This window comes from Nanorana parkeri, unplaced genomic scaffold (genome assembly GCF_000935625.1).
Source record: "Nanorana parkeri isolate BGI_ZX_2015 unplaced genomic scaffold, ASM93562v1 scaffold58, whole genome shotgun sequence".
Taxonomy (NCBI): domain Eukaryota; kingdom Metazoa; phylum Chordata; class Amphibia; order Anura; family Dicroglossidae; genus Nanorana; species Nanorana parkeri.
In genome coordinates, this window is record NW_017306326.1 from 1,992,711 (window position 1) to 2,005,114 (window position 12,404).

General features: G+C 42.8%; 1 protein-coding gene across 13 annotated transcripts in view; it reads left to right on the plus strand.

Annotated features, from left to right (window-relative positions):
* CELF4 (CUGBP, Elav-like family member 4) overlaps positions 1–12,404 on the plus strand; it is a 965,736-nt gene that overhangs the window by 188,079 nt on the left and 765,253 nt on the right. For all 13 annotated transcript variants that reach the window (XM_018576168.1, XM_018576167.1, XM_018576169.1 and 10 more), the window contains exon 2: positions 10,215–10,297. In XM_018576168.1, the coding sequence (XP_018431670.1) occupies positions 10,215–10,297 (83 nt within the window). The remainder of the gene's footprint in view (positions 1–10,214; positions 10,298–12,404) is intronic.

Here is a 12,404-nt window from a genome sequence, read left to right on the forward strand (position 1 = left end):
GTTTGTGTCCTCCGCTACCCTAAAGGAGAACTATGGGGAAAGACTTAACCCCATAGTTCTCCTTTAATAATCTTTTACATTGTTACATTGTGACAAGTGGTAGGCGAATTAATTCACCGGATTTGTGGGAGGAGCCCCACACATTTAAACTGCTCCGTCTCCCACTCTCACCTGTCGGCTCATGGGCGTCATCCCCACCCGCCTCACCCCCTTTTTTCAGTTACCTTTTACTCTTGAGTATGCCCCCTTATTTTGCATAGTACCATAGTGCATACCGACCATAGTGACCACAGCACACCTCAGGTCATTGTAGGCAGGTCCATCATCTCAATTCTTGGGTATGTATCAGTGGGGCTTTGACCACAAGTGATCATAAAGAAGTATGACACACTCATTGTTTTTCAATAATGAATGCGGATCAAAGAAATGTAGATTGTCCGAAAAAGTATTTCCTTAACTTTTTGCCCAAGCACTTACAGTCATCATTAGGGATGCACCTATACCGTTTTTTTTGGTATTGAGTACTGATATATATATTTTTGGTAATACCGATACCGGAAGTCCCCGTTTAATGACTCGCCGGGAAGCCGCTCCCATACTCCCTCGTCATCAGGTGACGAGGAAGCCTGGCGTCGGCTTTCCGGCCAACCAGGAAGGACAGGGGCGGGTAATGTGAAAGTTTGTGGGGGACAAAGTCAAAGGATACAGCGCTCGCTAAGGGGGGTGGGGGCGGTTTTGAAAATAATGTTGGATATGCTGGTTAGGTGAGCGGCTTCAAAGGCATTCGGACCGGGGTGTCCGACTGGTTGAGGAAGCAAAGAAAAATGGAGAGAGAAGCGCTGCAAACCAGAAGGGGGTTTGTACAATGCTTGGATGTAAGGGTACGGGTGGGAGGGAAAGAATCGGACAACCAGGAAGGCCAGGCGAGGGTAATGACGTGCTGCCTGGCTTTCTGATTGGCCAGCTTCCAGACCAATCAGGAAGCCAGGCGGTTAGTCATTACACAGCGTCCGGTTCCTGATTGGCCAGGAAGCCGGCTCCATGCTCCCTCGTCACCATTTGATGAGCCGGGCTTTCTGGGCAAACAGGAAGGCCGGCGAAAGGTAATGACTCACTGCCTGGCTTTCTGATTCTTAGCAACTTGCGAAGTTCTAGCCTGAAACGGGTCAGCACTGCGAACATTGTGCAGCACAGCAGCCATGCCGGTCTGCCTGCCGGCCCCTCCACGTGACCCTAACAGATGCCACTTAAGGCAATAGCCTCCGGCCACCTCATTATAGGGACAGACCTGGGTACACCGAGTGCCCCCTCTTGTGGCATGGCCTAAGAAGCTGTGACACCCCCACTGCCTTTATTTGTATTTATTTATTTTTTTTGCTTCACAGTTAGAGCTCCAAACAGCAACATATCAGATCTGTCCGGTATTATCAATTAATAATGCTAATAAAAAAAAAAGTCTTGTGGAGTTACGATAAGATTGCACATAATTTAATTAACGCAGAAAGTGGCCAAGCGGGTAAGATATTCAAATATTACAATAAAGTGTTTTATGAGCGGAGAAGGGGTTTCGGGGCTGGAGACGAGCTGTTTCGCAATATTATGGAATGTGGCCGCTGAAGTTTGGGATTCCAATTATTACTTACCCTTCTGTAATCATCTTTTAGTCAAACAAATCGACTCTATGTTCAGAATCGACAGACTGGCCAGGTATGTACAGGGAAGTCCTATGGCAGAACGTCTCAGATGTTCATTTGGGATGTTAGGCAACTGGGAGAATCCAACCAACCGATCAGACCCTGGACATTAGTAGACCAAAAATGTAACTGTTTTAATTGGCTGCATGCTGGTCTAGTCCAGGAGCGGTCTGGTCCTCTCAGGGGCTGTGACTAGAAATCACAGGGCCCCATAGCAAAATTTGGTATGGGGCCCTGTGATTTCTAGTTATACCCCTTGCAGAGCCCACTTGAGATCCCACACAGCCCACCTGAGGGTGACCCAGCAGAGCCCACCATAGATTCTCTCCTTACCTGTTCGCCTCCTTTTCCTCCACCGTCGCTGATGGGGCCCGCCTCCTCCTCCGTCGCTGGGTCCACCTCCTTCTCCGTCACCGGGCCCCACCTCCTCCCCTGCTGCCGACCACAGGCCCTGCCTCCTCCTCCACTGCCGGGTCCAGCCTGCTCTACCGTTGCTGCTGGCTCTCATTGACTCTGTGGAGAGGAACGTGCTGCTGCACAGATTACTGACAGTGATCTGAACAGCAGCACATTCTTCTTCAGAGCCGCCAGTGACAGCCACCAGCAGAGGATGCCATAGCGACCCAGGCGGCCCGCACGTCATCTGGCCGGGCCCCACTGTGCCCCGGGCCCCATAGCGGCCGTCTGGTTGCTATGGTGATTGTTACGCCACTGGGTCCTCTGATTGGTTTGATGGTTTTGTTTTAAAGTGTGTCTCCCCCTTTCAGGCACCAAAAGAATGCTTCATGTGACAAATGATGATGTAAAGTTGTCAAACATAGTTACTTACCTTTCCTGCAGTGCTTCTGTGCTGCTTTGTGTCAAAATTCCAAATGGCTGATGTGATAGTTTGGGGAATATAGCCCAATGGTGCGCGCTAAGAGACCACTCCTGAAGCCAACTTTAACATAAAAAGGACAGTCTTTATTCATTCAAAAGATCAACAATCCATTGTATTGCTCAGCAGCTTTCCGCAGCTCCAAGCGGTTCAGTATTCACCCCTCGTGGGTCACTGTCTCTCTCAAGTCTCTCTAGCAGGTATCTCAGGGTCCCCAACCCTCTTGACATCTCCAGCCTTCCTGGCTGTTTCACTTGTGTTCGCGCACGCAGCAGAGTCTGCCTGTGGCCATGTACCCCCTGCACACCCATAACCCTCCCCTGAGCACTGGGCTAGCTTCCTAATGAGGCTGCTTCCAGCCACCTGAACAGCCCAGGATGGTCATTGGCAACACCTGGCCCCAGGAGTGGAGATTTCATCCCACACAGAGCTCTAAGAAATCTCCAGAGCTCCAGATCCCAGCTACAATTAAGAAAACTTGGAAAAATCTGAGAAGCCAGGTTCTTCCTTATAAAATGGTTCACATTCTGGATCCTCTCAGCCTATTACACCGTGGCATTGCCATGCACTGCCCCACTGGTTACCATTTTTTTTACAGTGGAATCAGCAGAAGCTCCCCACAGACTTCCCTTCCTCAGCTTGTTTTAGAGAGAGGGTAATTTATAAGCTTCATCTTGATTGTTACACGTTCTTCTTGGGGCATCAGGGGTAGAGAAGAGCTTGGTGCCCACTGGTAGCAGTTGGCTGCCCAATTCTATAGACTTTCCTCTTAAAGAATCTGTCTAGGTCATACAGGAAGGTATCATCAAGACAAAGGACCCACACAGTTGTGGCTCTTGTTATGTGTCATAGAAGAAGGGTATTTCTTGACGTATCTGAAGGTTTGAGGGCTCCTGGGATGAATAGACTTGATAAGAAGAACATAGTGGGACTTCCGTTCCTCTGCTTGTGCTAGAGAGAGGGTAAATTATGAGCCTCATTTTTATTGTCACACTTTCTTCTTGAGGCATCTTAATTAGAGAAGAACTTGGTGCCAATTGGTAGCAATTGGCTGTCCAATTCTGTAGTCTTTACTCTTAAAGAGTCTGCCTACGGCTGAAGGTCATACAGGAAAGTATCGTGAGGCCAGAGGACCCACACAACTGTGGCTCTTGTTATGTGTCATAGAAGAAGGGTACTTCTTGATGTATCCAAAGGTTTGGGGACTCCTGGGGTGAATGGACTCGATAAGAGGAACATAGTGGAAATCCAAGGCAGGGCAGGGACAGAAGTCAAAGTACAGTGCAGAAATTCTTGAAAGTAGGTGCAGAGCTAAGACAAGTACTTCAGTACTGGTATAGCATGAGAGTAGGCAAATGGGAGTGTACTGCATTGCCATCTGAAGTTGAATGGCTCTCACCAGGGTAATCAGGAGCGCCTGTTCTTCACCAGAACTGATGAAGGTACCAATGGAATAGAATGTAATGGCAGGACAACTTCCAGTATACAACGCTGGAGATTTACTAGCTGGGCAGCTTCAGATTTGGACAGAGACCTAACCAGGATCAGAAGCTAAAGCCAATTCAGGTCAAATCAGGGTATTTAGTACAGAGCGTCCTTATCCAAATGTTGAAATAGGCAGAGCCTGAGGTTGCAGGAATCTGCTCAACAATATTCTCTATCTGCAAATCAACCTGATCCAACTCAGATCTCAAATCTGGTAGGTCTTTAGCAAAACTCCCTGATGAAGTCTTGTGAACATCCATTTAGTTAAAAGCTATCCTTGTAAATATTCTAATGGTGTGGCTGTAAGGTGGACAAGCTATTTAAGTGTACAATCAAACAAACTGCAGTGTTTAGTTTAGTTGTGTAAATGTCTTGATGGTAACTGATCCAGAATTTGGATTGGAGCAGGTTGGTTGCTCCTCACCCTTTATCTTCTCATGCTTGTCTTCCGTGTGTCCTCTTTGATTTCATCCATCCATCTTGGTCTGGGTTGGCCAGTATATCTTTCTCTGATCTTGTTCATTGAATCTTCTTTGGCATGCAGTTTTTACACATCTGTTCAATATGACCGGGCCATTTTAGATGGTTCTGATTGCTAATAATACAACGTCCTTATTTTTAATAAAGCTTGCTATTACATTTAGATATCTCCATATTCCATCTTTCCATATATTCACCTAAGCACCGTCTTTGGAAATCTGTCAAGCCTTTGTGAGTGTTTCACTATGAAATATATATTAGACTATGCGCATTTTAATGCATCGACTGGCTACACTTCGACCTATATATCTAATTTATAATCCTCCAATTGGCCCTAATGCTCCCTTCTGAAGATTCCATCTCTCTGATGTACACTCCACGTCACTTATCTACAACTGAACGTTTTTCATGATAAATTGAGATTTTCCAACATTAAATTTCCCTGAACTTATCGGAAAAATAATTTAAAGTTATATTTCAAAGGTTGAACCTTTGGACAGGGCTATCTCTCCAACCAATTTCCCTCCAAGTATAGTTAAGAGAGAAGCCTTATTGTATTTATCCATACCCTCTATACTCCACCTCATCTATTCATCACCCGGCGGGATACATTTACAAAGATCGGCATTCTCCACAGGCTGTAAACAAGTTAATAGAGTGTAACCTGCCACGGTCACACCTGGGGAGATTCAGAAACACAGAAAATGTATCTCTGTGTGCAATAACATAATATAATACTGCAACCTATCCCGGCACCTCTGTTAAACGATGCTGTATCTACATCGGGGTCATGTTGTGCTAGAGGTACACTCAGGTCGAACATGAACATTTTAAATGCACTCTGGAGATGTGGCATACCTGCTGAGAAGTTCCAATTTTCATTTTCTGCACCTGGCCACCGCGTTATATAAATCCCCACAATTGTCTGTATTCTCATTTTCCGAAAAAAAAGTCTTCTATCTGGGGCTATAAAAATACAGGAAAATGTATTCATGGGTCCTAACACCACCCCATTCCTGATCCAACTGCAGTTTCACAGACAGAGGAGAAAAAGAGGGAGGTTGCACAGGCCAGAATCATGAATCAGGAAGTTGAAGACCAACCAAAAAAGTAAAACCTGCTCAACCTGTCTGCAAAGGATTTAGAAAAACAGAAATAGACTTCAACCATATCTTTTAGTTTGTATAGAGCAGGGACATATTAGGACATCCTTTGTCCTATTTGTTAACATTTCAATGCCTACAGCTTCCAACCATATGTGTTTCACGATCTGCATCAGGCTCGGAGTCCAGTAGCTGAAACAGCAGGCAAAGTTGTAGTCAAACAGGTCAAGTTTGGTTTCACAAGCATGCGGTAGTAGTCTAGGAGCAGGCAGAAGCATAATCAGAGATCAAGCCGAGGTCAGTAGCCAAAGGTATCAGGTATGAAGTGGAAGATGATGAGAGTAGTGGGTGAATCAGCAGCCATAGGTCGGTACACGAATAGCAGTATGAGCGGATTGTATCACAGGAGGAGCAAGGAAGCAAGATCTTGGCAGGAGCACAATAATAATAATATGGCCAACAGGAAGTAGAGAGGCATGGCTCAAATAGGAAGTTCAAGGGAGGAGCAAGGAGTTCAGAGTTCAGCAGCTGATTAGGTAAGGAGCTCTCCAAGGTTCTAAGGTGGCTCAGCAGGTAGAACCACTGCCAGCTACAGCACAGGCCCTGGGTTCAGATCTGGTTCCATGACATTGAGACATCTCAACAGTTTTATAGTCACTTTGTTGGATTTAGAATCTTATACAGTGAACTGAACTGGTACTGTATAGTTTAGGCCCCATCCTCGGACATCAAATTTGTGTAGATTGTGCAGCTGAACAAGGGCCCTCTAGGACTTAAGGGACAATTTATACTAAATATGGGTAAGACAGTTGCTAGGACCCATTCCACTGTTATGTTGGCATTCTTAATGCTGCACTAACCATGCACCTGGTTTGTATTATCTTAGTGGTGTCAGCTGCAGACTCTTACCTCCAGCCCTGAGACATGCAGAAGAGTTCTTCTATTTCCTATTGGCTGTTAATACCATGTAGACTGAAAGGGAAGAGGCTCTGACCGGTAACATGTCATGTGGTTATGTGACACAGATAGGAGATTTGCTGTACATATCCATCAATAGGCATACAACTACTGTGCTGGTATTCAGGGCTTATTTTGGGAAGGAAAGAGGGACTATGATCTCTCTCTCTCTCTCGTATATATATAAATATGTATGGCTACATGTTTGTATGTTTGTGGCTACGTGATCATCATACCTACTACCTATTTGGCCAAAGTATGTGGACACCCTTCCAATTTGTAGAGCTCAGGTGTTTCTGAGTGAAGGATACTGTTAATATTCCAGCATGAACACACTATTTAAACAACTGTGCACTTCTAACCTTGTGGGGGCAGTTTGTGGAAGGTCATTTTCTGTTCCAACGTGAGTGTGGCCTTGGTCACAAAGACAGCTTCAAAGACATGGTTTGATGAGCTTTGCATGAAGGAGCTTGAGTGGCCTGCACCGAGCCTTGACTTTAACAACTATGGGATGAATTAGATTGTTGAATGTGAGTCTTCTTATGCAACATCACTGCCTGACCTCACAAGTGAAGGGCTCAAATGTCCACAGACACACAGCACAAGCATGCTGAATGCCTTCCCAGGACAGTGAAGGCTTTTACAACTATGGAAGCTTCCAACTAAAGACCATGATTTTGGAATGAGATATCCAACAGTCATCTGTAGATGTAAAAACCTTTTTCCATATGGTATACTAGTACTGGGAATGGGACCCCAAGAACAAATGTTATAGGGTGGAATGGGGTAGAATACTGGATTTTATGTACAACTACACTTAACATGTCTGTGGAGGTTCTCATTCATCCAGGTCATGGTATATTTGTACAAAATAAGTCAAGGTAACTGGACTTGCTGTATTTTTCTTGAAGACATTTCACTGGTCATCCAACCAGTGTACAAGTCATTCTGAATTGAGAAAGCTGGTCGGATGACCAGTGAAACATCTTCAAGAAAAATACAGCAAGTCCAGTTGCCTTGACTTATTTTTTACAGATACACTTAACAGTACAATTAATAGATTTTTCATGCTAAGTTTGCAGGGCCTTGGCTTGACTGCAGCGAGGAAATGGTATTCCTGAAGTTAACATTTCTATAGAAAATAAAAAAGGAATTTAATAAACCTATTCTAATGCTGTACTGATGGCTACAGATTTTAATTACGGATTTGATGTATCTCTTCGTATACACCATTAAACAACAATATTTATACGAGTGAAACGTAATTCAATAATCTCCATCAGGGTGCCTCATGGAACTGTGTGGAAGCGCCAGATATTCCAGGGAGAAAGCATTACTCTTTATTTATGAACTTCTTTAAAAGACTCCAGGAGCAGATGATAGTTCAGATCATTTATAGTTCAGATGCCTTTTCATATTGCCACTGCTGCAGGGGTTAAATTTATTGTTAGGGATTACGTTAAAGTGAACCGGTACTTTCCTTATGCTTTGAAAAGTAAAACATTCATTTAAATGGCTCACTCCCACCCTACTGCTTATCACCTTTTAATTGCACCCTGCTGCTTCATTCACCCGATGAAGCACTGTGAGCTATATTGGGTGCCTGGAGCTCCAGCAGGCAAACAGGGAGGTGAGGAAGTGAATGGAAGGTGTGTATAACTAGCCCAGGGGGTTGGGCAATTTTGCGAGCCTGTTAATTTGCCGTGCATGGGAAAATCATATATTTAATTTAAAGTAGAAATGTAACCAGATTATAGGCATTCAAATAACAAACAGAATAGAAAAAAAAGACAGCACACATTCCAGCTAGCCAGCATAAATAATGAAATACTAATTTACACATTTTTAACAATTTTGGTTTTTAGATGCATACATTGCAAATATACTCATCAAGGTCCCTCTGTGAATTGTGGTCTCTAACTTTAAACTATGAGACCCTCCATCTTGATACATATATAGCAATGTATAATTTGAGGTAGACATGTGCATCGGCAAAAACATTGTTTCCTTTTGTTTCGGATTATGCATTATTTCGTTTTTCGGGATTCGGGTCCGAAAGTCAATTCGTTTTGGGATTTGGATTCGGACAAAATTAATTAGCAGCAGTCTGTACGAATTTTCGTTTGTGCCCATGGGCATGGGGGCACCCTCCCAATGTCGAGGGCACGTGGCCGCTCGATCGTCCCCCCTGTCCTGCCCTGCCGGGCCAGTGCTCGGATCAAGGGTCTGGTAGGATTGTTAGACCCCACATTTTGTCCCCCATTTTGGGGGGGCTGGTGTTCCCCCTTAAAATTCCTACCAGACCTAAAGGGCCTTGTATGGATTTTGGCGGGAACCCCACAAACTTTTTTGTTTTGTTTTAAGTTGGGGGGTCCCTCCTAACATTCTACCAGACCTAAAAGGTCTGACATGAATTGGGGGGGACCTCACACTTTTTTTTTAATCTTCTGCAGACTGTAAAAAAAAAAGTATTTTTTATTTCCTCTAATGTCACTTTGCTGCAACGAAAATTTGTCCACAAACGAAAATTCGTACAGACTACCACTAACGAATTTCGAAATCGGAAATTCGGATTCGTTTGCATTCGTTATTTCTGTAATTCGGAATTAGGACACATCTGAATCTCCGAAAAACCATCCGAATAACAAATCTTCCCGAGACTAATCACACGTGTCTAATTTGAGGGCAGGTAAGCTTGGGACCATTCCTCCTTAGGTGCAAGGGTTTACTAGAAGCTAAGCACAAAGGCAGCTGAAGACAACCAGCGTTTTCCTGTGCCGAATCCAGCAAGCTAAACAAAAATGGCAACCCCTCTAATCACTTTATAAGTAGCTTTTCAAAGCAAAGTGGATGTGGAAAGGGCTTTTCATGCTGTGCGGGGAGTCTAGATGGCAGCATCCAAGGTGGGGGATAATTGGTTCTATGGGGAAGGACTTGTAGGTCACTGATCGTGTCTCAGAAAGTTGCCTCTAGGCTGAATAGTTCATATTTGGCAGTGGTTCCTGTAGACAATGCCGGAAGAAAAGGTTTGCCTTAAACAAGAAGATTTTTATTGTAAATGTCATCACAAATCCCCAAAAATAGCAGATTATTTTTTTATTTAAAGAGTATGTGGGTCAACAATACACTTGGAATTACTGGTATATACAGATACAGGCTGTAATTACAGGAATGTTTATTCCAACTTGCTGTTTCAGGATATTTGGCCCTCTTCAGTGTAATGTACTGTATGGAACACATCTATGATGCAGGGCTTGTGGCAAGCGGGAAGTATCTAACAAGGATAGCTAGCATGGTCAAAAGGAATCTTAAGAGCCTCCATCTAAAGCAAGGCCAAGTGCACTATGCCATCTTATGGTTTTCAAGGAGCTATATAACCAATGTCCCTTCAAATGTATAGCTGACCCCAAACTTTACTGAGATTTTTCTATACTTGTCCGCATAAGCCCCCGTTGATGCTCCTCATACGTGCCAGCTTGTTACTAGTTATTAGATACTACATGGATATATACTATTATTACAACTCTGTTATATTGCCCAAAAGGATGCTTTGTTTTTGGTGAGTCATTTTGGGTTTACTTGCTTCTGTACTGATGTCTTGTCTTTTGCTCATTACAGGCTGCGCCTTCCTTACATACTGTGAACGAGAATCGGCTCTGAAAGCTCAAAGTGCTCTGCACGAACAGAAGACTCTCCCTGGGGTAAGTCAAATGCTCTAGTTCTACTACAAGAGCTGGATTTTCAGTTATTGGACCAAGCAATATGCTGACCCCTGATATCAGTACAGAATGGGAACTGTTATTTAAAATGCAGCGGATTTGGAAATTGCCTATGTCTCTAATCCAGAGCCATTTCTAAAATATGGAAGGTTTCATCTCTAAATATCACTCCCTCTTCTTTATAGATTTGTACCCTACCTCTGTAAAGTCTAGTAGAGGTGGAATTTCTTCAATGCTGAACTCTGGCCACAAATGTTTTCTGCTTTAGCGAATCAAATGTCAAGCTTATTCACGTATATTATTGTGCCTTTGGTCAGAACGGCAGCATAAGCCTTAAAAAATTGAGCAAACCAAAAAATGTAATAATGCAAACAAATTTTTTTTTTAAACTAGTCTGAAAAAAAATTGTAAAGGCTTTTCGGATAACAGATCCCATACTTGTACTATCGGGACCTATAATACACAAGAGATGTATCACTTAATAGCATGTGATTAACTCCTTGAGGTTTCTGTTCATTGTTCAATATGTCTAATTTGCATGAAAAAAGGAAAAGATGGTGACTGTATGGACCCAGCTTAGTCAGTCATCTGCTTTTTGTATTTGGTAATGTTTCCAATGACTTTTGGCCTTGTTGGGTAGCAGTGATTGGTCAAAAAGGGGTTTTGAGTTTTATTTGCTTGCCTATAGATTCATGTGGACGGTATGGAAGTCCAGATGAAATCTTCTGGATGTTGTGATACATTGATTTGAAGCTGTGCGTTATGTTGAAATCAAAGATGTTCTACCAAATTAATTCTCACATATTCAGTGAGTAAAGAAATATGTCCAAAGTAGATCAACCCAAAGAAACCAATAGGAATTAATCTCTCACTGACCTTAGCTCAGCAATTGTCATTGGTTGCTTTGGGATACGTTACCATGGGCTCAATTCACAAAGATTTAACACAAGGATAAGGACTTGTAATTTAGACATGTGACTCTAATCTCATTGGACTCAACTGATAACAACTGTCACTTTAACAAAAAAAAATAAGGAGCCTTATCTTGGTGTGTTAGCTTTGTGAACTAAGCTTCATATGTTTTACTGAATTTGTAACACTTTTCATCACTGGCTATACCACCACCTTACAGAAAATACTCAAACATCATTTCAGAGGTTCAAGTTCCAGGAAAGGTCAACCCAACTGTTTAAGCTTGTGTCTCTGAACTGTAATTGGTTACGATTTTGGAACATTGGACAGCTTGGCTTAGAAAACTGCAGTTTTTGTGGCTCAGGTTGTGCATTTATTAAGGTGTAGATGAAGTTAGGGAGTATAATATTATCACTTGAGGTAATAACGAGAATTATTGAAACATTTGCTGTAATATTAAAAATTATCAATTATTTTACATGAAACGTTTATAATTTTGATGAATCGTTCGAAAATTTGGTGGTAGTTCTCAACAGTTGGTAAGGTCTCATTTCTTGGACTCACATAAGGTCAAATTTTAGTGAAACTGGGTGGGGCTGGAAGAGGAATAAGCGCATGCATTTATATGTTAAAACTAGATATGGTCTTGGAACTTAGGAAGAGCGCTAATGCTTGGATATGTTTTGCGTATGCATCAATTAAATGACCTTGGTTCTCAAAAATGATATGTGAGGAGGAATGATAATAGAGGAGGAAACAATTTTACCGGGGGGTAAGTATTTATTAAACTAAATATTTGGAGGCAGAGATGTTCTGGTACAGTTTCCTCATCATTTTCTACTGAACTGATAGGCTAAGTATGGGTTCCACCCATAAGACTGCTGCTAAATATTATGCGGCGGAGATGTTCTGGTACAGTTTCCTCATCATTTTCTCCTGAACTGATAGGCTAAGTATGGGTTCCACCCATAAGTCTGTTGCTAAATATTATGAGGCGGAGATGTTCTGGTACAGTTTCCTCATCAGTTCCTCCTGAACTGATAGGCTAAGTATGGGTTCCACCCATAAGACTGCTGCCAATATGTCTGATTGCCCACTCTAAGGAGCTAAAGGCTTTTTTAAAGGCCTTATCAACTTCTTTAGTAATTATTTTGATCACTTTAGGATAATTTGTCAT